Genomic DNA, 27510 nt, shown 5'->3' with positions numbered 1-27510 from the left:
TACATACAAAGCATAACTACATTTAAGGCAAAGTTTAAAAGATAGTTTAATTCAATTACTATATGACAAGGGAGTTACCAAATGCTGCCAAGAAACACTAATCTGCCCAACATTTTCTGCAAGTGGAGGTGCTCTTTTCATCACAGTTCAGACAGAGAAAAAGGTGCATTTCCTGGCAGTGACTGATGCAGCTAGCCATCCTCTCACTGGTGCAGTGAGGTCAACTCACTCAAATGGTGCATTGCTGCATAATGCAAGGTGACAGGTAAAAGGAACAGACAGCCCCAGCTTGGGCTGCATTGCGAGACCTTTACGGAGACAACCCCTCTCATACTCCCTCCCTTGTGGCCCCAAGAGCCTCAGCTCAAACTGTGGGATGGCACACCAAACAATGCATTCTTGACGAGGCATGGGCCTTTTAGCCTTTGCGTATCAGTTTTGCCGCACTGCAAGCCCCGGCACCAACGGGCGCATAAATGCTGTTATATTTAAACTAAGAATCAGCATGGCGATTTCAGCAACAGTTTTTTATCTTTTCAGCACAGCAAGAGTACCTCACTGGCCTGAGCTTTCAGATTTGGGAGTTTGTTAAAATCATGCTCACAAGTTTTCAACTTGCATTAATCGTTCACAAGAGTGGTGGTCTTATCCGATGGGGTTATGTGTGCTTTCACAGAAGAAACACACAGCTTCAGACTGAACTTCAGGGAAATCACCAAAACGACATGCTTGTCATGCTTGCAGGGGCATCACATATCACACATTATACTCCTTGCACTGCCAGAGGTTCTTCTTTCGGGCTTTCGACAAGGCTCTCTTGAAGAAGGAGGCTGACACAGGCTGGTTGGGTCATCACCAGCTAAAAGTAGTTTTTTCCCACCCATTCCCTGACGGCACCCCCTTTAAACAGCAACATAGGCACAGGACAAGCACAAGGTGATTTTCACAAAAAGTAGCAGCTTTTTACAACCTTGGCATCATAGCACGAGCCACAAAGCAACTAGTCTGCATCTGTTTTGATTTCCACCATGTCGCATACGAGATTGACACAGGTCGCCAGCAAGCTTTTCAGAACGATTTTAACAGCACAGTAGGGTAGCATGGTGCCTTGCATGAGAAAACCAATAGTGCACAAATTGTGCATACTGCTTGTTCTGGCTTTTTCCATGAAAAATACTTTTGAATGCAACTACGTTTGTTGCTCTGCAACAGCCCAAACTTAGTGAACAATATGGCAATCACTACAGTACCCAACAATATGTGTACTGCTCATTTCATGGACACGAAAAAGACACCTAAAATGGGGAGGATGTCACACCTTCTACTTATTCACAGTATAAAGATGTGATACTAATGCGAATGGACTGCGTGTCAGACACTCACAGTACCGGGGAATAGATGGCACACCATTGTGTTAATTTCAGTCAGACAGTTTGCCTGACTTAAGCAATTTTCTGACAGTATCCCTGACGATTCCTTGATTTTTCCAGCTGCACAAAATTCCCCTCACAATTCCACATTTCCCATGTTCCTAGACACCCTGAATCATATGATTCAATACAGTCTGACAGTCACTTGTCCAGGGCAGCTGCCAGGATGTACTTCGCATTTGAAGAGAACTTGGCAAAAGAAACGGGTGGGTTGTCATCATCTACAAATAGAGGAAACCATGTCTATTAGCCCATTGAAATGAAACAGCTTAGATATTTAGGCTCAAAAAGTTATACCTTGCATGTCAGTGCTTTGAAATACAATTGACTATTCTTACATGCAAGCAATCTTAACGGTGCACTAAAGAGGATTCTGAGCTCGTCTTTTCACCCCGGAAACTCAATCTACACACTTCAAGCATTATTAGAAACTGAATTATCATCTTCTGCGACCGATTTTCTTATTAAATCGAATTCAACGTCTCGACTCCCACCTTTTTCTTTAACTCACCTACGAAAGTAGGAGTCAACCAACGCGTGGAGTGCCTTTCAGCCAGTTTATTTTGCTTTTATTTTGTTTTTTAGATTTTCACGAATAAATAGTTTGTCTCAGAGAACATAGCTGCGAATCAGGCCCACAGAAATAAAAATATGCGCGGAATCTTTGCTTTACGCATGACTCTGTCAAAGGCAGAGCAGCAAGGCAGTGTTCCCTGCACAAGGAGGCAGTTACCGGGCTGCGCTCCCCCCTTCCTTACCTACTCACTGTATGCGTGCTCCCCCCCCCCAAATAACCACTTTCGAGTGGCAAGCTGCCACCGCGACTGGCTGAGAGACACTCCACGCATTGGTTGACTCCTCCAACTTTCATAGGTGAGTTAGAAAAGAAGGCAGGAGCCGGGACATTTAATTCAATTTAATAGGAAAATTGGCTGCACAGGACAACAATTCAAAGTTCTTAACAATGCTTGGAGCGTGTAGATCGAGTTGTCAGGGTGGAAAGACGAGCTCAGAATCCTCTTTAGTCCACCTTTAAAGGTGTCATAATTAGACACAGCCCATGCCCTACAGTTATGAGCTCGTATATGCTGGGAACGCTCTGCCCATTTTTCTGCAGCCCTATGTATTCCATGCATTTCACTGTTTCACATTCCCCGCATTACATGCTTGCACACTCAACCTTCACACTTAATTTTTCTGACTGGTTTTATCCATCGCTTCAGCACCATGAACCAGCCTCATTTGCCATCATGCCACACCCAATATAGTTTTAGAAAAACCGTGTACATTTCGCACTCCAGCTGCCATGTCTGCTCAACTGACAGCACAAAAAAAAGCACTTTCTCGGTTTACAAGGAAAGCTGCAAGCAAATGGCCCGTGGTAGAGTAAACGGTAGCTTCATACCGACCACATTTATATGTTACTCCGACTCCTGGTTCTGTTTATTCTCTCAGAATCCTGGCGTGTCTTAGTTTGGTTGGGTTGGTTTATGGGGGTTCAACGCCCCAAAGCGACTCAGGCTATGAGGGATGCCAGAGTGAAGGGCTCCGGAAATTTTGTCGACCTGGGGTTCTTTAACATGCACTGACATCGCACAGTACACGGGCCTCTAGAATTTCGCCTCCATCGAAATTCAACCGTCGCAGCCGGGATCAAACCCGCGTCTTTCAGGTCAGCAGCCGAGCGCCATAACCACTGAGCCACTGCGGCGTGCCCCTGGCATGTCTTGGTATGACCCTATGAGCAATATTACAACACATCCACATCACATATTCCCGACTAAAATCAGCTAATTAATACATGAGTGTATTTAGAATATTACAGCATGTTCTGCTGAGCTCCATAAAGCTGCGCTGATATTTCCAAAATATGCAAGATGCTGTAGCTAGTGTAGTCAGGGACACAATCAATCTCTCATCTGCATCCACTTTCCTGAGAGGCAAACTGGGCCAACACACCACACAATCAGGCTGAGTTTTGCTTGTCACAGGAGTTCGCTGCACACAAACAAACGCACTGGAGTGCAGGATGGAAAGCACACTATGCACAAGTCTCTCCCAAAATAACCCTAAATCAGCATTCAATTGCAAACAGTTGGGCTTTCTGGAGCCACTTGTGTTTGTAATCTGTCACGAGGGTACAGGGCTTGGAAGTGAAAGTAGGATCACTCCACTTTCACTGTCTGCATACCTTTTGGACGACTATATGAACATCTTTCAACACCTTTCACTACAGGTTAGGTGGAGTCTCTAATGTCAATTCCAAAGGTTAGCTACAAAAACCTAACCTTTTCATGTTGAAGCCATTATTAAGCAGCTTCCCTTCGAGTCATCTGATAGCAATTACGATCAGGTAGCAAAAAAACTAATGGCATGCCACTAAGTGCATCCTTTCCGACTTCTGGACAACGGTCACATTCTTTCATCCATCGGCACTGCTACCAACAGCTGCTGCAACATGTTTCATAGTTCAACTCTTTAACGACGAAATGACAAAACAATAGAAGAAAAGAAAAAAGCCATTATTCCCATAGTATGCCATCTACTGCACACTCACCTATCAATGTCTTCAAGCATTGACCCGATGCCGTGTCCCAGATGCGACTGAAAAAAACAAAAAGAAAAAGCTTTGCTCACCTCTTCTCGACCAGGAAGAAAAAGCGGTGCCACAGCATGCCTCAGAGCACAAAAGGTAAGACAAGACAAGAGTCTAGTGGGGACACAAGACCAACCACAATTTGAGCACATGCTTGCATTGTTACACACGGCAGGAAAACAAGTCAAATGCAGAACCAATACCAATAATCCCAAAAGCTACATTGGACTCAGTAGTTGCAGCCTGACAAAATCAGTCACAATGAGAGCTAGGTGCAATGCTCATCCCACATTGCCCAATTTTTAATGCTGTGGCTGTGCACAAGTAATCACAATACAAAAGTACATTCCCCTTACGTTTTAAACCGCATGGTTCCTTTGTGCTGACAAAGCTCTTATTGATCTTCTTGGTGTGTTGCTTCAGAATCAAACTAAGCATAAATCAACAGAAACATCAACAGATATGGCAAGTGGACCAAGACTAAAATTCAAAGCAAGAAGACATCTTGTGCTATTGTCCATGACTGCACTTCCAAAACTTATGGAGCATGACATCACCAGAAAAAAATTCTTGTGGCCCCTTTGCACATATCCTAGAATTAAGACAAGCAACTCATGCCACAGTGTGTGAACAGCACAGTGCATCCTTGAAGCTGAAGCTGTGTGCTGAAGTGGCAAGGGAAGTCTTCAGTGATGTCACACTTCAGAAACTTTTACCTTTGAAAGTACAGGTTCTCAAATCCTCTCTCAGTACAAGCGTTGATTGCTATGCTCTTCTCTTGAACATAACACACACCCAACCATTCCAATCTGCGAGGTCCCCCCTTGGATCATGTCAGATAGCAAAGCCCCATGGCTGTAAAAATAAATGCAATCTAAAGATCCTAACTTTAATATCTGACACTGTGCTTTGGACTCATGCACCCTAAGGGATATAGGAGTTCACACAGAGACAATTTTGTGAGACTCAAACCATGCACAACTGGCAGTTAGCAGGAGCTGAACTTACTCAAGAGTAGTGAACCATTATTTCAATAAGCTCATGCTAATTACTGTACCTAGTTAGGCAACTAGAAAGGGAAATCGCCTTCTGTAAGAGTTAGAGACAAATTTAGCATACACATGGTAATTTGTTAAGTGGGAAAAAGATAAGAGAAGCCATAAATGGGTCCATCATAAAAATTCAAGCATGGTGAAATCAAGACAGGAGAGAAGCATGCTATGGCATGGCAAGAATACATGTGGTGTTCTGACAGCTCTGGCTTAGCAAGAGAAATGTGCTATGGCTCATCAAAAATTAGCACCGCAAGAGACAGCAACCAACCAAGAGCTGCACTTTGAAAGCAGGCATAGCAAGGAAGATGCACCACGACCTATTAAGAGCATGGATGACATTTCTGAGAGCCTGGGCTTTGCATGCATGCACAGTGAAGGAGCAGAAAAGGGACTCATGCAGTGTCCTGCTAGCACTGTAGCCAAGTTTCACCCCCTGTGCACTTCGCAAAGCCTTTTAACAGGAAACTCATCATCAGCCGAACTACATCCCCAGCAGGACAAAGATCTCTTCCATATCTCTCCAATCAACCCTACCCTGTGCCAGCTGTGGCCATCAAATCCCCATAAACTTCCTAATCTCATCCGCCCACCTGACCCTCTGACGCCGCCTGCTACGCCTGCCCTCTCTCGGAATCCATACATTACCCCAAGGGATCACCGCTTATCTTGCCTTTGTTGCATGCCCTGCTTATGCCAATTTGATCTTCTTGATTTTGGGTAGGATGTCATTACCTTCTGTTTGTCCTCTGACCCACTCTGCTCTCTTTAGGCCTATCATTTTCCTTGTCACTGCTCACTGCGCTGTCCTCAACTTAATTTCAACTCTTTTCATTAGCCTCCAAGTTTCTGCTCTATAGAAGAATGCTGGCAAATCACAATTGTATACCTCATTCGTGAGGGATACTGGTAAGCTGCTATTAACTAACTGCAGTGCCTGCCAAATGCACTCGACCCCATCTTTACGCACGTATTTGCCATATTTACTCACATAATTTGCACACTTTTCCTAAAATTAAGGCTTCAAAAAGCGGGTGCACAAATTACATATAGATGTCAAGAACACGTCCTAAAAACTTTACAAGGGTACTAACGTGCAATGTATATGATATATTGAAGCATATAAGTTGACCCCACAACTCATACCCCTTGCTGACAAAAAGAAACTAGACTCCAAATATAAACTGATACATATCCCTCTCCCCCTACTCCCACACCCACCCCAGACCCACGTTATGTAGTTCTCCGTGTGATGGCATGACGGCTAGTGCACAGCTCAAAGCAATGATGCCACTGCAAAGCCAGCAGTCAGAGGCAAATCGAGATATAAAGTGATAAAATGGCATCCTCGCACATGACCCAGCTGAGTAGTGGCAAACAGATTAGCCAACAGTTCAGCAGTTTTAATTCTGGCACAACGCATGCTCCGGAGGTTACCGAGAGTTTGCTCTCACAGTCACTTGCATGGGAAAGCGACTGCCGGGGCGAGCGAGCTAGGTAAATAGCGTGCAATTGACGTTTCTTTACCGGAAACAATTTACAAATGAATTACTGACTTTTTTTAACACCGTTCACTCAAAGGGATCTGTTTCTGGGCTAATTGGTGGATCATGATGCAAGAGAATTACAGCCAACAAATAAACACTGCACAGTAAAGAAGACACATATACAAGCCTTGGGTACGTGTCTTCTTTAGTGTGTGGCATTTATTTGTCAACTGCAGTTCCCTTGCACCACTCACTCACCATTCACAGCTGCATGTGGCAACACAGCCACGCAAATCTTCTAAAAGCCTGCAATGTGCGCACCCGCATGCATGCTGGTGTGCTTGTACAACAGGCAGTGCAGAAAGAGTAAAAGTTTTCTTTTGTAAATCTACGTAATAAATTAGGGGAATGCAAATTACGCGCAGGAGCCAATTATGCGAGTATAAATACAGTATTTCACTGTTGTGGTCTAGGTCAGTAGTTACTACCTGCCCTAAGTAGATGTATGCCCCAACAACTTCCGATGCTTCACTGCATATTGTAAACTGTTGTGCCCTTCCAAGACTATTGAATATTACTTAACATTTCTTTACATTAATCCTTAGACAAATCATTGTACGCTGCCGATTCAGGTCCATGCCCAAGCTTTGCAATTCCTCACCTGAGCAAGGCAATGCCACAGCTCATCAATGACATGGCAACAGGGAACTAGCCATGAACTAATAAATAACCATATACCAAACCATGACCAACCAAGTATTACTTATTTAAAACTGAACCAATCAAATATTATAACCCTCACATGTACTAATTACATTATCAACTCTTAATCAAAACCAAGCACAAGTTTGCTTACTCCCAATCACCTATAATCTGAGACCCACAAAATCGTTTTAACGCAAGCAACCAAAGATCTAAAAAGGTTTACTTCAAGATACTATGCTAGTATGAAGTGCAAAATAGACAAGATGGGCAGATCATAAGCATTCCTGGCCCACATGGTTTCATTACCTGCTGTGGTTTAAGATGGAGACATCAAGAAAAACAACAGCATGGCATGTGTCAAGCTCAAGAGAACTGTGCTGCAGACAATGCCCACACTGGAAAAGGACTTCGTGCACATGCACTTACCCTTGCAGGTTTTGTCGCAAGATCTATCCCGCGCTGTTGACTAATTGGGTGATGCTTGTGCGATATTTTAAAAATTTTGGAAGGCTACATGTATATGCTTAACTCACATCTGTAGCTTTTTAACAATTCAAGCTCACTGTCCTAGTCTCGCCTTGTACAACTGTATTAAAGTCTGTTCTGCCACCAATACCTCAAACAGTACACTGCCATAGCTCGTTTCCCAACTAGTAATAAAGTGTTTTTTAATCTAGTGATACGTGAATGAATGAATCAAAGCACCGCCATGAGAAACAGTGGATGCCATAACAGAAGAAGCAGAGTTGGCAGAATGCAAAATTGGTAACCGATGTTTAGACAAGGTACTCGGGGACAAAATGGCAAAGGTGGTGGAGGATTTATGAGGGCCACCACTGCAGATGCATATCAGGATCCACAGGCGGTAAAGGAGCACTCATCGTGAAGAGAGCAGCATTACCTGCAAACTGAGAGATCTGCACAAAGGTGCATCCAGAAGATGCACCGATGCACCACACAGGAACAGTAAACCACCAATATGCCTCTCACCTGTCTCGTACTGAAAGTGGCACCACAAGAGAGTGTGCAAAGTGTGCCACTTGCAACTGTCTATGCTCATTATTTGCCAACTGTCGGCCTTGAGGTTAAGCCTCTGCTGCTCTGAGCAATCCTACCCCACATGCACGCCACTCTCTCCTGCTGTGGAAAATGCCATACCAAGGCACTCAAGGAAAACTCTATGATGAATGGAATGTCACCAACCAAGAGAACTTGAAGCACAACGCAAAGCATGCTGTCAACTTATATCGGCGACAGGAGGTCGCTTGCCCATAGGGTTGAAAAGTTCAACCGCAAAGAAAACACGGCTGCGGCTTGCCAAGCAGCAGATTCATAGGTCGTCCTTTGCACGCGGATAAACAGCACAAGAAGCCTGGACATTCTACAGCCTTATCATAATGCAAAGGCAGCCAATTCTGCACAGCTAATGACATCTCCAGAAGGATACAGACACACGGTGACATTGTTACACAATTAACTAGTGAGAAGCCTGGGAAAGGAAAACACAATGAAGACATGAATGAGGATGAGAAGAAAACAGCAAAGCAGCCATTGGTGTCACAGGTAATGCGTTTTCGATGTTGCATATTTGTCAATCAGTGCATACTGGAGTGCTTGAAAATGAGGTGATAACTGCAGTCCATGGAAAAGAGGCAGGCACTGGACACAGAATCCCTTTAGAAAAAAAAATGCTGTGCTCCCAACTGTCCCACAAAATGGATAAACAAATGAACAAGTGCATATGGAGAGGTGAGGCAGTGTACATGCCTGTCAGCAGGTCAATAGAAAATACAGGACCACTGAAGGACGGCCTCATGTCTCATGGTATTTATTCCTCCCCATTATGTCCACGAAATTTTACCTAATTGATAACCAACTGGAACAAATGCACCAATCCTGGGCCCACATGCTGATTTCATCCCTGCAAGGATCGATCCACAAAGCATGTGCTGGCTGGCTAATGAAGCAGAAGTGATCGTAGCATTCCACTTCAACACTGAGTCATTGAACCTGCTGTCCAAATACTAGTGAAATGCACATCGCTACTGAAACGCACCTGATTTGGAGACTATATTTTGCTGCATGGCATTTGAGACTGTGAGCAGGGCAAAAATCTTGGAGGCACAGTCACTGTTATTTTGGAACAATCACTCACACTTCTGAAAAGCAGTGCCAATAAAGTTCCTTCTTTTTGCTAACAAACAGATAGTATTTCCAACGGTATTGGCTTGGAACATATTGCATGGTTCATATGAATGCTGTGCCTTTAGTTCGAAAAAATAGTTTCACAGCTATGAAGAGATCAAGGTGTTCTACAGCCAGGGGAAATCAGTGTGACTGCACTTTCCACAGCAGCTGAATGGCACGACCACTCTAACTGCTTCAGCCAATCAGTGCACACTTTTTGGGATGAGTTCTAACAGACAGAGGTCAGAATACAGCCCCTGTTCTCAATGGCTCCAGAAACTTAATGGCGGTTCACAAAGCCCCATAGAGTCTGTGGCTACTAAGTTTCATCAATGAATATCACCGTGTGGCAGCAGACAGCCCCCACAGAGTCTATCACTGACTCTGGTGATAGACCTGCTCCTGACGTGACAGGCATACTAGCACCACATTAAATCACTGATGGTGTGCAATACCCCAATCATGTAAGCTTAATTGCAAGATGGCCCAGCACCTTGTTTGGATTGTTGATTTCATCACAGAATCTGCCAACAAGAACTGTTTGACCTGAGTAATCAACTAAACAGCATGGGCCACTATTGAATGCCTTCGCTCAAATACCTGTTGGCCTTATCTCTGAGCATGCATACAACACCAAGCAATTAACAAGCATGTTCACAATGACTAACCACCTAATGAGCCAAAAATCACACTGTTAGTGTATTTTCTTTTCTAACGTGAAACCCTGTAGGTTTGTGAGAGCCTCCTCTAAGTCATCACCAGCATTTCCTGACACTTAACACTGTGCGTGTCATGGTCATGGAAGATAGGAGTTCTAAGCACTACAGTCAGATACAACTCAAGAAAGAAGTGACTTTTCCCTGTCAAAGGACCCCCTTCCTGCTAATCACATCCCCCGATTCTCAGGACCCTGCTAGCATGACAATGTAGGGAGTGGCACGACAATGCAAAGGGGGAAGGGACTATGCCCTTTCATCTGCCATTTCCGGCATTGTCATGCTAGCAGGGTCCTGAGAATCGGGGGATGTGATTAGCAGGAAGGGGGTCCTTTGAGTTCTTGAGTTGTATCTGATTATAGCGGGGCTGAGAATGGTGCCAACTAAACTAAGTAGCCAGGGCAGACAGCTTCCTCATTCTTTTATTCCCTATGAAACACATGCATCATGATGCAACAGAAGTACTTATAACCCCAGAAAGTGCCAGAACACTACTGTAATAAAAACACCAATACGTAGCTCTCCAGTTCAGTTTTTACCAACTGACTAACTTCACACGTCTACTGCGGCAGTGATGTTTGGAGCCCTAATCCCTGTGCATCGTAGACCACTTTGAGTTTTCTTGGGTGCAGTGTGACCCATCAGTGACCCACTGGTAAAGCCAGCTTCTTTGGACTGGCCATTGATGGCAACAGCTACCTGGCATGTGTGCTTTTTGCAGGCTCTTCAAAAAAGCTCGAGCTGTCCCACGGCTTCATCTCACGACTTTGTATTCATTAACACACATCATGTGTACATGATGTAACCCACCGATGACCCATACCACAAAGTGTACTAGTAGCCTGCCATCACGTAGACATGGCCCAAAAACTGGTTTTAGAGACCCCATGTCATAAAATTCACTTTCTTATGAAATTCAACCTTTGGTAAAGTTCCCTCTGGTGAAAAAAATATGCAGAAATTTGACAACTGGATGTTCTGCAAAGCCAGTTACAACAAAGGCTAGGCTCTACACAAATTGGCATCGCCCAGTCATGGAGCACCGAACATTTTCGCCTATACCAAATCCAGGTATACTGCCTCCCACCTGCATCCAGTTGCAAACACGCAGCAAACAACACTGCAATACTGTGCCAACAACCCGAGGTTTTCAGTGGAGAAACTGACGCCAATTCTTTAAGTACCAAAATGCTACATCTCTCGCTGCAATAGACCACCTTTACCTCCCTGTAGCCACCAGCAACAGCAAAGTCAGTGCAGCATGCAACTACATGCACAGGGAGTGAGTACGTAGCCTCAGGCAATAATACATCACTACAACTAACTCACCAGAGGCCATCGTAGCTGCTGGAGACAATAAGTGTGCCATCTCGGTTGAAGTGCACCTGCAAAACGTCCACACAAACACAAATGCTACACTTCAGCCCTAAACTACCAAGTTTCTGGTGGCATTTAGCAGTCTGAAGACCATGCAAGAACACACAGGAGAAGAAACTTCCTTTTCCATCCCCTTTCTGAAACAATCCCTTTTCTCATATTCTAGCACTTTGTGTTAACACCAAATAATAATAATAATAATAATACCACAGCTGCTTTTTGAGCAGCACATCTCTTATGCTTGGAAGATAAAATACCTGTTTATGATTGCTTTTGTGTTTCCAGGAACCACAGTTATACCTAGTGGTATTCGTTTTAAATTAACACCCAATTCTTTAGTTCAGTATCCTTAGCGGACTTCATGAAAACTAGATTAAACCTTAAAATTGCTCGAAAAACTGCCTTTCCAAAACCTACCTCAGTAGTACTGACAGTACTGCACGGAAACTAGTAAGCAATTTAAAACTATTTCATAGCAGTCTCCTTAGTTAGTTCTTCGTGACTAAGAAATCTCTTATATCACTTGTCATTAAAGTTGTGGCCTTCCTTCAGGACAAGTTCAGAAAGCACCCAAGGAAGCAAGCCCTTGGAATACAGGTATAACAGCCTGATGTTTTACTGCTCCCAACATAAAGCACTACCCACATTAGTGACCCCATGCTCTAACAATACTGTGCATTCCATATGGCAGCTGCGATTTTAAATTTTCAGAAGTCTACCGTGGATGCAGAAATGCTGCAGATTATGATGCCAATGTGACAAAACAACTGCAAGAGAGAAAAATATAATCTGGTTCACAACGTCTGGCTGCAATCAGCCATTAACATGCAGCTACAACATTTACAAAAATAATACGCAATGAATGCAACATCTTATGTGCCATTATGAAGCAAGTGCACAAAGTTAATTTCTTTCACTCAAAAAAAACCTAGAAGAAAAGCTGAATTACGGAATTGTCTCAAAGAAAGCCAAATGGGCCTTCTCCATACAGGGCCTCAGTACATGCACATGCAATACATTGCGAGAAGTGCTTTGTCACCACATTTTTGCCCGTTCTGCCAGTTCTATCTTTCGTCTCTATGTACATGATGGGAATGCTGTGCCTTTACCAGGTTCATACTCATATAGCTGACGAGATGCCTCAGTGGTGTGCAGTCGTGAGGTGCTTTCATTCAAGTAGCAAGCCTCGAAAGAGACTGTTCAAAGTTCCTGCAGCATCGCTGCATGCAGCCAAAAGGGTGAAGTGGGTACAAGTATGGGCTGTGTGGATGCTGACGGATCCCTGCGGCAGCCAACAATCAACTCATGTGTCTACAGCAACCACTTTATGACAAGTAAAAGTTTTCACTTTCCTGCACTCTCTCTCATCAGAATCCATGGCACAAAATGTGAACTTACAGACTGTGTGGTCGGTTCACAGATGTGGCCACATGAACAAAGAAGAGGAAAGTTCACAGGCCTGCCAACTGGCCCCCGCATGGCCGCTGTCATTGCCACGTGCGCATAGATGCAATTTTAAACAAGAATCTCATTATGGTTTATGGGGGTTTAACGTCCAAAAGTGACTCGGGCTATGAGGGATGCCGTAGTGAAGGGCTCCAGAAATTTCGACCACCTGGGGTTCTTTAACGTGCACTGATATCACACAGCACACTGGCCTCTAGCATTTTGCCTCCATTGATATTCGAGTGCCGCGGCCGGGATTGAACCCGCGTCTTTCGGGTCAGCAGCTGAGTGCCTTAACCACTGAGCCAGCGCGGCGGCATAAGAATCTCGTTAGCAGCAGTGCTGTGGGCTTGCTATCAAATGCTCAGCTAGGAGTCATGGGTTTTCAAATTCTCGTTTGCAGTGGCTAAAACTGCAACAATAATGCATCAATGCCATAGCACAGTTTTAAAAAAATTGAAAATTTGATGTGCATTTCTTTTTGACATGACACGTGCCAAACTTCATGTAACACATAGTCATTAACCAAGCAGCACTGAAGTTAGATCACTGGTGTACTCATCACCTGTGTCTAAAACATTTTTCAAAATAATTGAGTTCAATGTGTTGAACAAGAATATCTGGTTTAAAGAGGGCAGAAATAAACGCAAATGCCTGTTCTTTTTACAAGAAAACACGCACCAGAACCTCAGGGTACCGAGCGAACACTGTTGCCAGCGGTTGGCGGGGAGCGTCACGACATCAGCCACGGCATCTCCTGCCAGCGCCGACTATGTTGCTGCGTAGTGCGTTACTCCAGGTGGCTTGCCAAGTCACTTTTGAAAATTATAGATCATTCAAACTGTGTTGAACAGCTTGGACTCTTACTGTACATGTTGGAGCCATCAGCAGCTACAGAAAACGGCGTAACCACTGATGCTGTGAAGTGCATCGACAGCGAAAGCAAAGTCGTCACATTTGCGTGTGTCGGAAATCCCAACTGGGGCATATATATTACGTAGCTGCATGTGCAAGTGACAGGAGAGAAAAAAGAAAAAAAGGAAATTGCATTGATATGCCTTTTGTGCACTTGCTGCTGCAAAAACGCTGCACCACTAACTTCTCGTAACACTTGTAACGTGATCAAAATCAATTGCCAGCATGCTTACATGAGTCTCGCAAGGTAAAGAAGTTTATTTGTTCACTTATTTATAGTGAGGTGCCTGCTTACACTCGAAGGCCTTTTAGAACTGCAATACAACTGCAACGCTAAACTGAATGAGTTGAAGAAGGTTCACGGCAGGACGGCGCGGCAACAGCAAATTGCCCACGGAGCTCTAGCTACCCATTCTAGTGCCATAACACCGAAAAAGGTCCATCCCCTGCCCCGTCATGAAACTAGGCGACAAGTCCGCAACACTCGGGGCATCAGATTCCTCGAACTTGCTGAAATACTGCTGCCAGGAAATGCAGAGGTCGACTGTCGCTACTCCCTGGCCGTCACTAGGCCTACCTTGTTTCACATCGAAGCAAAAGCAGACGGCGGGCGGCACTTTGAAACTGACCAGCGCTAAAGTAAATAGTCTGCTCATGGCACCACCTTACTGATAACCTCATCTTCTAATACTAAACGAAAGATATGATCTGCAAGCGACCGTGTTAGCCATGCTGGCGGCAGCTGCTATGCGGCCATGAACAGAAATTGGCTTGTACCACAGCTATGGCTTCTACCAGCAACTTGGTACGGGAAAGTGATCCTCAAAAGGGATTCTTTTTTTGACATTTCTTTATCCCAGGACTTATTTTTTACAAGAAAAACCCATTTCAGCACGCTTTTCTGATGCTAGTGCCAGGGATCCGCCGTAGAGGTGTTGGCTTAGTGCAGGAGGCATGGCCAGCGCAGCGGTGTAACGGCAATGGAGGCAGTGCTGATACCAGACAATGCCGCTCTGTGTTGTACACTGCCTTGTAAACAACTTAGAAGATATTTGCAACTACAGCTTCATTCTACCAATCACTGCGTCACTTCGTTTAACCAAGAGGCCATTGGTTGCTGTAACCGAGAACGGTGGTGAGCTGAGAGACAACGGTGAACCGCGATTAAGCATAACCACGATTAAGACTGCCCGTGTGACTAAAGGCTATAAGCAATACTAGAAGTGGCTCTAGCACCGATGTGAACCAGCTGGAAAGGGCAAAAAGTTTACAAACAGGAGAGAAAATATATTAACCAGAGGAGAAATATTGATGCAACAATATAATATGTGCAGGCAGTTTAGATATGTTGCTTATCCACAGATGTTCTGCTGTCTCAAACAATGACCTAACTACAGAAAACAAACAGCGCTCCAAGATCGCTTTAATCCGTCGTTCACCAAAGCGCGGAAGCAGAGTGGAGCAAGTGGGCAAGCGCGGACAGCCGGCCAACTCTCTGCAGATGGCATCACTTCCATTTTGCCTTCCCCAAATGGCGCTCCCAAAGGAGACAAGGGCATGTCAGCAGCCGGCTGGTTTTTAACTAGCGGACTGACATGATTTACAAGGTCCCTTCTCCCCATCCCCTACATTTCATGCAATTTGAAAACAGTTTCAGCTTCTCTTTTAAACTCTGCCTTAAGGGAATGACGTAATAACGTAACGGGTTATTTCCCATACATGCCGAAAGTCATTCTCTACTTTACTTTAATAGATCCCTGGAAGTGCTCCCACCCCTCCTGGTGCAGTGGTGCAGGAGTTAAACGATGTGCCACTGCCCTGCGATGGCAGGTGCTCCCAGCAGTGCACCTTGTGCGTCCCGGGTTGCACTTCCCGAGCGACCAATCATTAATTTAACTGCCACCAGCCACCGGTGGGCAGTTTTATCACTATCTGGTGGCCAGGTTGTGATGACGCAGCAAGGTCACATGACCTAGGTGGCCTACCTGCCTACTAGCTTGCTCTCTGGGGACCACGTGCCAGAGCCATGCATGTGATTTTTCACTCACAACGCCGACATCAGATTTTCTGGTGAATGGAGCCAATGGAATACTGAACTGACCGAAACACCAGTCTAGATTCGGTGACCTCTAGAGCCGTGAAAAGGTACAAGGGTAGTCAAAAGTTCCCAGGCCGCTCCGTCCGAGCAAAGAGTCTGTTCTCCGCTGTCACGGTGCTGACATCGCAAGTGCGCCTGGGGGCACGCTAGCTTCCCTCGATCTCTTGCTCCCCTTGATAACAAAACAGAAAAAAAGCTAGTGCCGCATGCACCTTCACAGTTCGACATCGAACTGCGCTGCAATTGAGCGCGCGGCTTAGCAGACGACAATTTCCCAGAAAGTAGCACAGAATGCCGGCAGGCACACTTCGTTAGACCTCAGTGTGTTTCTCCATACCTTCCTGCTTCCTGGAGCACGATATCATTGCATTCAGATGAGCTGCTTTGTGGCTCCGTGAGCCATCTGCTCGACTTCGCACACGCTATATTCTTACACCTTTGCTTCGTTTCTGGAAATTCACTACATACGGGCGTGGTGAGAACCTGGAGTCCGGAATGTTTGCTTATGATGCTGAAGAATTCAAGCTTGCTGCCATGTTGCCCACGCACTGTCCTGAGCCGCTTGTTAATGAGTGAGTTTAATTAGATCCTCTGTGCCAGAAACACTGCTGAAGTCACTGTGTGCTGAAGCCACCAGAACGACCAGAACGTGCTATAGGTGCTTTTGCGAAATCTTTCGTGCACTCCTATGCATTACGCTCTATCAATCAATGCTAGTTGGTCCCTTTGTGGTCCCTTTGTGCTCACAAGATGGCAAAAAGGACTCATTCAACATGTCACAAAAAGGTGCTCAATGTGTACGAGGCGCACACGTGTCATATGGCCAGTTAAGGTGTAGAACACTACACGTGATGCTCTAGAAACTGTTCTCCCACTTTGCACGCTTGACGTGCAATGTCTACATTGATCCTTCATCGGAGAGGAGGCAAATGTGGCTGTGCTGTGCGCACCTGCCTTTGCCTGGTTGTGTTTTCTTTTGGTGTCGCAGTCGCGCTGGTGTGCTATCGGCGCTCAAGCACATGGCACTCCATTCAAGGGAAATAGCGAATAATGTGGCTCTCCTGCTACCATATCTTATGCATCTCTAATGCATGGACAACGGGCGGTAATCACTGCACTGACGGTAATCACTGACGGTAATCACTGCACTGACGGGCGGTAATCACTGACGGACGTCACTGCAAGAAAACTGCTTGCACTTCTGCGCCATCATCCACGTGTTGCATAATAATGAGCAGATGATAAAGAGGCCAAGGATTTTTTTTTTTGTACCTCGAAGATAGCTTCCCTATATTGAAGATATTGCAGCCATCGCAGTGTTACGGCCATTGCAGCCACATTGCACTTATCGGCCACCACTTTGCAGATCTAAAGCCGTGATTTCGAAGTGCCTTTCATTAGGAGCACGACGGCGGCATTTACTTTTCTTCACTATGAGCAGTGAATCAGATTAAACGCGAGCGTCGTATAGCTAGTCATTCACTTTTTGTCGTGATATCTTTGGGACAGCAAAATAAGTCTGATGCTTCCGCCATCATGTGTTCTTTGCTGTTCAATACAAGAGTGACGATGCAAAAGTGCAAGCAAAACTACTGCAGCGACACAGAGTTTGGGTTTATCGCCTGTTGTCCACAGAGAACTGATGCATCAGATTGGCTGCAGAAGGGCAAAAAGATTTGCTCCATGTCATGAATGGAGCGTGACATGTCTGAACGCCGATTTTTCGACAGTGTGAGTGCAACAACCCCAAATACAGCCAAGCCGAGGCAGGGCGTCACAGCACACCAATTATTCCCCCTCTCCGATGAAGAATCGATTCGGACATCACGCGACAAGCATGCAAAGAGAAAGCAAGAGAACAGTTCCAAGAACATCACGCATGGTCTAACACTTTAATTGGCCATGTGATGGCGGGCAGTGAAGCTTGTGCCCTTTGGGCACTTATTCCCTGACATTACGGCACATGAGTTCTCTTCTCCGTCTCATGCTCGTGAGCAGAGAGACTCGCATAAGTGCCGAAAGCGTAGTTTCAATAGCTCGAACGTTCTGCATAGGAGTGTATAAAATACTTATCGAAAGCGTCAACAACATATGCCAGCTGCTCCAGCACAACAGCTACTTCGCCAGCGTTACGTGTGCGGAGGCTCCGAATTCCTTTAACACACAGCTTAGGACAGAGCACTGCAACACTGAAGCGAACATGCCAGACTCTGACCAAGTTATGTTGCTTATTTTCAAGGACTAAAACGGAAATTCAAGAAAACAGCACTTCAGAAGTCACGCAGATGCCTCAAAGAGCCGCTACATAGCATGTGTGAAGGTAAACGCATGGTATCGTATGCCAAAAAGCCGAAAAGTATGGAAGCACGCGGAGTCTAACTAGACACGACCACAAGCACAGTGCACTGCTTTTAAAAAAACAGCTGTTTTCCGTAAAGTAATGCACCATGCTAGGGCCACGCTCTCTACCACAGCGGAATTCGAAGAGCGAAAAGAGAAGGCACACGCCGCACTAGCTTTTTCCCAGCTTCGTTATCAATGAGAGCAAGGAGGAGAGGATCTCAAGCCCTCTCAGTGCGCACCCTCGAAGCCGGTGTGCGCCAAGGCGTGCCAACGATGGCAGTGCCGTAGCAGCGGACAGCAATCACTTCTGATTCGGTCGGAGCAGCCTGGGAACTTTTGATCACCCTTGTGCATTCCTACTTGATTTTAAACTGATGTCAGTGCATGTTACAGAACCCCACTTCCAACACCGAGCATCAAACTGCTACACAGCCACTTTCAAATACAGTTGAAGCCAAGGCTGCTCTACTAATTACAGTTCTGAGAATCACAATGACATTTCTAAGCAGCATCAAAAGCTGGCCTGCACAACAGTCCTCCAGCAATCCAGTACTAGTGATCTTCACAAAATCAACACCTGGTCCACAAAACATCATAGTGCCCAGAACATCATTTGCTCCATTACACGAGTGCTTCACTTGCACATTCGCATGCTGTCACGAGTTTTGCTGCAAAAAAAAACATTTTAAAAGCGCTGCTACATGAATGTTTGCACATTAACAAGATAGAAGAGCCACTAAGTGTTGCTACATGAATTCTCTGATGCCACTAATACAGAGAGAACTGGGAAAAGGAAGTTTCCACGCTGTAGTGCAATGCTTGCAAGGCCATCACAGCGCAGTTAATACCAAGCATCAGGCCTATACTGTTAAAAATATGATTTGATAGCCTTGAAGGGCCTACGTAAATACAGACCTCCAAAAAATGTGTCAAGGACGACTTGCATGACCGTAAATTTATCTGGTGACAGACTGGACAATCGATGCTTGATTTTGAGATGAGAGCAGCACCGTTATGACTGTTTTTCACACTATCCACAATGCTTTACTGCGTGCATACAGGAGCATCACAGCAGAACTGCTCCTAAGGGCCTCTCACATCCTTCACGGTGTGACGCAGTGAAGCTGCTTGTGATGGCATGTGATGCGCAGGCAGTTCTGGCGCACTGGTGGGAGAACGGAACCACATGCATGCAAGCAAAGGAAATGATGCTGAAGCCACAAGAAAAAGAAACGGTGCTCAGCTGGGTTAGGTTGGCTGGCTGATTCTGACTGGCTGATCGAGCCGCCGCTGCTGGCTGGCGCAAAGCTCAGGAAAACGAAACCAAAACTAAGCGGTAGGAGTGTTCTTGGATATGGGGCCGCCCACTAATTGCCCCGCGTCCTGCCATCGCACGCATGCCAGAGGTGCGAAAGCAGCTACGCAACATGGAATTCAGGTTTCGAGTAGGGCTATTTTGGCAATTCTTGCCATGCCAGTTGTACCTGGACGCGGCCTCCCTTCACAAAGCTGTTCGAATTAACTGGTGCGAGTCCCGATGCGTCCAAGTTGGCGTCTGATGCCACGGTGCCTGCAATTCAAATTATCCAGATTTCCAAAGTAACGGGAATCATATTAATGAGCTTCTATTCTACAAGGCACTAACTGTTAACATCGCTGAGCACATGAAAAATAGGCACATTTTAATTGCGGGCAGTACTGTGCATGACTGCCTCTGTAACTGCAAGGGCAATATTAAGATTCTAATCAAATTCCATTCTATACCAATTCTTTTTGCACTTAATCATTTCTTCATGTCCTCACAGTTACTGTAATCCGTCAATCATACAGCTGTGTGGCAAGAATCAAACAGTAACAGGCAGAAAGAATTGTATCACAATGGCCTTACGTTCATTACATGCGTTCCATCCACTACTTACACTGACATTTACAAATCTAAAGCCATACTTAAAGTAGCACATGGACAATAAAATTTATGCAGCATATAAAAATGCAAAAAGGCAAAGCTTTATAAGTTAAAACTCAAGAAATAGTGACTAGAAAACTTTTTTAGCTGTTTTCTGTGCAAGCGGCAGGCCAATTGCTGAGTCTTGCTTCACTACAGGATACATGCTAAAAACTGAACTTTTAGTTTCATAGTTCACCTGCTGCACAAGGGTCCTCATCGTCGATGTCGTGATACTGCCTCAGTCATCTACAGCTCTACTTTCACAGCACAAGGTTTGTAACTGTAGACAGTGACTTCATTTTTTATCTCCTTTATCCCTTTGCATCCTTGAGAAATACAAGACTGCTAGTCCCGCATGAGATTTACCAACATCAACAAACAAGCACAAGTCTTGTTAAATTTAACACAAGCACCTTTCTATCCCGGCTGGCTTCAAAAGTAGTTCTTCATAATGCCACCATAATGGATCAATTATGGTGCCCCTCTAGAGGTCGGGAGAATTGCCAACACTAGTATGACTCCCCTATGCTAAAACTCTCGGAACTCTAACTTTAAAAGTGAATACAATACAGTATGCTGGGCGAGTTGGTGAAAGTGAAAGTGAGGACATCAGAAGGAACGCATTTCTACAAAGCGAGAGTGATGCACTGAGGGAGGGCCAAAGAAAATAACAATGTTAGGGTGAGGGACGGCCAGCAAATTTTGCAAAATTAAGTGTGTGTGTGTGCGTGTACGTGTGTGCGTACGTTTCTTTACTCGTGCGCGAGGCAGTGTGCCTGTGCTCACGCTTGCCTGCTCACTGTGCAAGTGCGACCCTGCGCCTGCGTGCAGAGAACAATCGACATACGCACGCGGGTGCCGTACTATACTGCAATTTGTACATGTGTAGTGTTTCCCCTACCCCTAGTCCTTTCTATTGCTCCCCCCTTCCCTGTCCCTTTTTATTCTCACTAGCCAAAGCTCAGGTGCTTCAAGGTTTGACAATGATGAGGACGAGGAGGAAGAGGAACAAGGTTTCAAAGGTGGGCATTAAGGAGCAAAAGCAAAAAGTCAAGGCAGTTGCCCACCTGTGATTATGGCAGACTTTAGCAGAGACCTCGATCACATGTACGCAACTGAATTTTCGCACGTTTAAAAATAAAATTTTAAAATCTTGAACTAAAATTCACTGTCCTGATGTGCACAGCACCACCTCATGTCTTCATGCCAAAAGTTACAGAAGGCACTTAGACTACTTACATGCTTTGAATGTGAAAGCATTCTTTACACTAAAAGCTCGTGAATTCGAACTCGAAGGGAACCGGAAAATTGCTCGAATTAAGCGAAGTTCGAATTATCGAATGGGTGCTAGAACGAGCAGTTATAGCATCCTGCCGCACGGGCAGAACCCAAAGCAGTCACATCTAGACTCGTTTATCGCGAGCTAGGCGCTACTGCACGTTTGTGGCGGGCATATTCTGAGAATTACATTCATCCGGTCCAAGTGGCAAATGAAATAAATTGATCGGCCAGTTACGCACCACAAACAAGTACTGGAATGCATTGACGTAGAGCAGCTAGCTTTAGTGCAGGAATATATGACACTATTTATGCTCCAAGACATTTTGGGGAAGGGTTGTCATAACTAAAAGCAATCGGCGAAGTGCATTTGCTTGAGTTTCTTCTGCCGAGACTCCATCAGCATCATTTGCAGCTTGTCCAAAGCTCCTGCGTGATGTCAGAGTTCTCACTGACAGAGAACTGGCATGCTGCAAAATCAAGCGGCGACGCTACTTCACGCGCACTTGGCAGTGGCACAGTCTTCGTCGCCATGCCGCCCGACTCACCGCTGTCGACTGTTCTCACTGCATGTGAGCCTTGTAACGTCTGCTGGGTGCATGCAGCCTCAATTATATGGGTGTCACTCAAGGGCTCCAATTTCTCCACGCTGCTGTCCATACAGCCCACGCTCGCGGTGCCAACAAAAGCCGTCATCACCCGAACCGCCATACTACGTTGTTTACATCGTGTGTTTGCGACCCAGCGACTGTGGCCCAACAAAAACCTGGAACGGCTCGCGCTGAAGCATCAGCGGCGTGGGCAAGTGGTCCGGCAGCGAAAACCTGCTACGGCACGCACCGGAACAAGGGCTCTATGAGCCTCGTGCACTCGACTTTTTTTTTTCAGTTTTACATCTCTGGTAAATTTCGAGTGTGTTTTACTTGCTATGGGTCAACTTCTATCTACGAGGAGCAGTGTCAGTCAGTGGCTTCTAGTTCGAATTAACCGTAGTGGATGCCGACTTGCTCAAATTAACGGGAGTTATCCCCACTGAAATACACGGGGCTGTGCCGGGACCCAGGCGTCAGTTCGAATTAACCGTAAGTTCGAATTAACGAGCTTTTACTGCATTTCCCTTTTTATTTTTTCATATTCCTTTCTAATCACACACCTACTCACCAGCGTACAGTCGTATACAACGCACATTCTAGGTTCAGCTTAGTTTTGCCAAAAACCAATGCGGTTGAACATAGAACACTGCATCACTGTAATAAATGCAATGTTGAAAAAAACAAAAAAGTTGCATGGCCTATGGGTTGCGTGCTCGCCTTGCAATCTGAAAGTTCTGGGTTCAATTCCCTGCACCTTCGGAAGGAATTTTAGGTTTCTTTGATGCCACGGAGATGTCATCTGGGATTTTTTGTGACCACTGTCGCTAAGTTTCGTTGATGATGAGCCATATAATGCTTTTGCATTGAAAGCAAATCAGCACTCTATCAAACCTAATGACAGCAGTGCACACTGATTGCAATCAAAGCTTCACTGCAAATCAACTTCAAACAAATGCACTGAAAATGTCCAAGCAGCCACCGTAATCCAGGCTATATTGCTCTCATGCAGCCGTAAAATTAAGCAACCTCATGGACAGCTCAAAAGCAGCAAGCTTCAGAAGGACCCCTGCCTGAAAAAATAAGCCAAAATGTGGGTGCCCAATTCTCAATGTGACTCAATGCACTTGAATGTTTGCCCTCAAAATATAATTGTGACCACATAATTTTTCCTGTCCAATGTTTTTGAACACACTGCTCCTGGTGTTGCTGCTCAAAGATCTGCAAGGCCAGTCGTGCAATTATTACAGAGGCAAAGCTACAGGTATGCAGGCCAACAAAATGCTACTAAGACTGGAAGGCTTCGCGCTTGCTTCCTATTTCTAGCACAGCCACCAGCGCAGAAGGCTACTCACAGCAGACACAGGGTCCAAGTGGGCAGGCAGCGTCTTGAGGCACTTGCCCGTCTTGACGTCCCAGATTCGCACACTCTCATCAAACTGCACAGTGGTTGGAAAGAAGAGATAAGGCCCTGGAGAATGCCCAGCCAAGCACTTGCCAGAATGGAAAGAAAGCCTGTCATTTGATGTTCATTGTTTCAAGGAGTAATTTCCTTTCTGCTGTGCAAACAGTCATGAAGAAGTGGGAAACTTAATTCTTACAACTGCATTAGTCTCACATTTGTTACAGCAATGCTTAAGACCATCCTCTGGAGCATGTGTTGTCTTACATTATGCTGTAATGCTCACTATCACTGCTAAAACAAAACCCTTCAAGGAACCAGTCAAAGTACCTCTTATGCTCAAGTCAGCTGGCACTGAAGGATTCCCAAATGATGACATTAATGAAAACTGGACCTGAGTGGGTCAGTGCCAATACTGTATTGCTGGGGAAAATGGTCACCAACATGGCTCCAAATGATGACCCCCTTCTCTGTGCTAAACAACCTTTAAGCTCTGATTTTGTATCCATGTTGAAAAAAAGGAATTTCATTCACAGTACATTTCTTTACAGGCCTGTATACGAGACAGCTGACACATTGTCAGCTGTCTACGCAAGTGGTTATAATTTCGCCACCCGGAGGGAGGTTGCAGAGGCCCACAAAACCAGAGAGAATAAGCTGCAGAGAAGGCAAGCTATGTGAGAAGAAAATGGTAAGCTTGAGTATCACCAATTCATTCCAGAATGTTAATTGACATTTGCTGCAGCACACTGGTGAAGCAGATCAGGCAACCTTGTTCAACGCATGCCTGTCATTTGCCAGTGAACAGATACACCCTTATATGCCCCCTAATTTACACTTTTGTTTGTACCCCATATTCAAGGTATCTGTTGCAGTAAGTCCACTCACTATAAACACTTGGGCATACTGAGCACATTCCACATAACAAACATAATCACAGTTTGTATCTCACTGTCTGCTGCAACAAATCCACATTTCATTATGCACCCTCTGCAAAGTGAATACTTCAAATCCATAAAAAATGAGTTTTTATAGTTAGCCAACAGTCTTTGTTCACAGCCCAATGCTATATTTTTCAATTCAGCATTAAAGCTTAACATCAAAGCTATGTATAAATGTGTAAATGTTAAGGCAATGCCTAATTAAGATCACCTGTTGTCCTATATTGCGTTTTGAGGCAAAACCGGTTGTTCATGCTTAGAGCAAATTGCGATTTTTCAGCAGAAAGAACGACAGCATCAGATTATGCCATCCTAGACATGCGCTAATAGTACTTTTGGTTCGAAGCAAATTCGAAGTGAATAGTAATTTTCTTTAAATAATTTGGAATTGAATATCTTGAATATTTCTGTAACACAGAAAAGGCTGAAGGCACAATAAGCATTTCAAAATCATGTATTTTTCGAACAAACAAGGTATTACATGGAAAAAAGAAAAGAATGCATTGAATTTTTGTCACACCTTTTGAATCTGTGTTCAGTTTCTGCAGAAATGGCCACTGGAAATTAGGGCCTCCGACCTACATGCAGTACCAATTAACATATCTGTGGAGTCTGAGACCGATATGTGGGGCCTCCAAACGCTGCTCTTAAAGGGGCCATGACAGCCATTTTCACGCATACCCTGCTTATCGCCTTTAATTCCCAACAGGTTAAATTATCAGTTAATTTTGTGCGGTACATATACTTTTAAAACGAATTTTTTTTGTTTCTTCTGCAAACTGCTTGCTGGTCTGGCAACCTTTCATCGCTGACGTCACGAGGGCATACACATCAAGCGTCGTCTACTGCGAGCTGTTGAGGTACTTGCATGCACACTGTAGACAGTGGTTGCTCGAAAAGGTTTTTCCTTTAAGCTTAGCAAAATAAAATGCCTTTTCCGTGTTCTCTTTTGGGAAGCCTTCAACTTAGTACGCGAGCTGAGTGATCCTTGGGAAAGCGGACTTGCTCGTGGCGCCCGTTTTCTGATTGTTGAGGAAACAAAAATCGATGCACTCCCGCTTTATTTTTACACTTAGAAGCATGATAATCGTATGTTATGAGTGTGGTCACTTTTGAGCAGTCAAGTGCTCCCGTATGTGAAAAGCGGCATGTGCCGTGCATGCCTTCGGCGATGTGCGCCGTGAAAGCCGCGGCATTTTGCAGCTAGCTACCAAATTCTTGTTCGCTATTCATCAGCTCGATAATTAAACTCAAATTATCAAATTCTTGTTTGCTATTCATCGGCTCGATAATTAAACTGAAATTATCAAAAGGTGGCACTAGAGTAACCTTGAGGCATGAAAGGAGCAGAGAAAAGTGCCGATTGCGACGACTTCCCCGCTGCATGTACGCATTTGTAAGTCGAACATTTCCTTCGACTCATAGAACCCATTTGCAGGAACCAAGCCGCTTGCAAAACCCTATGCAACTAGAATGCTTTCACTGCCCGCACCTATGAATAGTCGCCACCATCTAAATAAGTGCTTCTAAATAATAGTACAGCAGTTAGCATTTTGCTGTGCGTGCGCATTGTGCCCCAGGAGTGCAACGATTACGACAACTCCAGCCCCGCGCTGAGGTTGCTTACATGGCTATGTGCAAACAGTACTGCTTGTTTGCGTGGCATAAAATGCTAGGTGAGTTTTCCTTATCTTACATATTAAGTACTCTTGCTCTTCAAATCGCACTTTTACTCATTGACACACCATGATAACACTGCAATAAGCGCCGATGATGCTATATATTGCCTGCTTGAGAAACGCTTCGCGTAGGATACCGGCGCTTCCCGCGAATTGTATCTGCTTTCTCTTATGTCATCAGTATTTGATTTTAAAGCGCTTTAGCTAAAAATACATTCGGACATTACTTGAAAAAATGAAAACAACCAGATTTGTTGTCCACAGTCGACGCCGACGGCTGCTTCCAGCTGCCTTATGCACATATGCTATGCAGACCGGGTCACATATCGGCACTTCCCCCTAACTGCACTCGCGTCCTGCGATGTAGGCAGTCGTCGCTTTGAGGGCACTGTAGCCAAAACTACGCTTGACAGCTATTTGCAGGCGCTAAGACTTGCGAATTCGCTCTCCGCAATCACCGAAATCTCAGACAAATCCTGCGTACTCGCTAGGCCTCGTCACAAAAGGGGCCGGCCGGTGGTCTGTCGACCGAAATTCAAGAATATAGCAACATTTCCTCACTGATTAGTAAGAAACTGAAGAAATATGTAGCCACTCGTTTCGCTTTTTTCAATACGGATAATGTACACAAGCGCAGTTTTTCTGGCCGTCACCTCACCGGGCGTAGCTTTCGCTCGGCCGCACAAGCCCAGGCGGCGACGGCGAGCAGCGAGCGGCACCGTCGGGCAGCGTTTTCTGCCCGTGTCGCTTGCCTCGCTGATCGGTTATATGCGCAGGCACCAACTGAAAGCACAGATCTTCGCTGGTGCATGCACATCGCGTATGTCTCGACACGAACAGTGCGACAGACCTGCAGCCTCTCCTGGCCGTTGACACGGTGTGCAGCGTGCGGGTATGCGCCCGCGAGGCGCGCACGAACACTTGTGCTGGCATGCTCTACGGCGTCGACCCCAGCATTCCCGAGGAAGAGCTGGCAGCCAACAATCGGAGCAAAGCTCCAGTCGTCGGGTGCTCGAGGAGAGGAAGAAACCTCGTACTCCACGTCGTGGGCCCCCCCTCCCCATGAGGAGATGGCTCTCTTCAAACTCTGACGTTCTGTGCTTGCCTGTCTTCCATGCCCCGTGCAGTGCCGACAGTGCGGAGTGCTCGGACATGCGACGGCGGCGTGCACAGCTTCCGCGCGCTGTCTCCGCTGTGGCACCGGGCATCCAACCAAAGAATGCAGTGATGCTACACCCCGTTGCGTGAACTGCAATGGCGCCCACACATCCAGTGAGCCCCGCTGCCCACGATGGCAGGAGGAACGCAAGGTCGCGTCTC

At 45.4% G+C, this 27510-nt stretch overlaps 1 protein-coding gene across 6 annotated transcripts in view; it reads right to left on the bottom strand.

Annotated features, from left to right (window-relative positions):
• The window catches only part of LOC144116104 (uncharacterized), a 37537-nt gene extending 15227 nt beyond the window's left edge, over positions 1 to 22310 (bottom strand). For 3 of the 6 annotated variants that reach the window (XM_077650784.1, XM_077650782.1, XM_077650783.1), the window contains exons 1-3: positions 22127 to 22310; positions 11503 to 11558; positions 3988 to 4034 (exon numbers count right to left, since the gene is read on the bottom strand). In XM_077650784.1, the coding sequence (XP_077506910.1) occupies positions 3988 to 4034; positions 11503 to 11558; positions 22127 to 22289 (266 nt within the window). In that variant the 5' untranslated portion in view covers positions 22290 to 22310. Of the gene's footprint in view, positions 1 to 97; positions 1652 to 3987; positions 4035 to 11502; positions 11559 to 12659; positions 13005 to 22126 lie in introns of those variants that run through there. The other 3 variants (XM_077650787.1, XM_077650785.1, XM_077650786.1) reach the window with 3 other exon arrangements.
• Between the last annotated feature and the right edge of the window lie 5200 nt (positions 22311 to 27510).

Source organism: Amblyomma americanum, chromosome 1 (assembly GCF_052857255.1).
Source record: "Amblyomma americanum isolate KBUSLIRL-KWMA chromosome 1, ASM5285725v1, whole genome shotgun sequence".
NCBI classification, from domain to species: domain Eukaryota; kingdom Metazoa; phylum Arthropoda; class Arachnida; order Ixodida; family Ixodidae; genus Amblyomma; species Amblyomma americanum.
The sequence above is the reverse complement of the archived record's forward strand: the minus strand, read 5'-3'. Positions and strand labels throughout refer to the sequence as shown.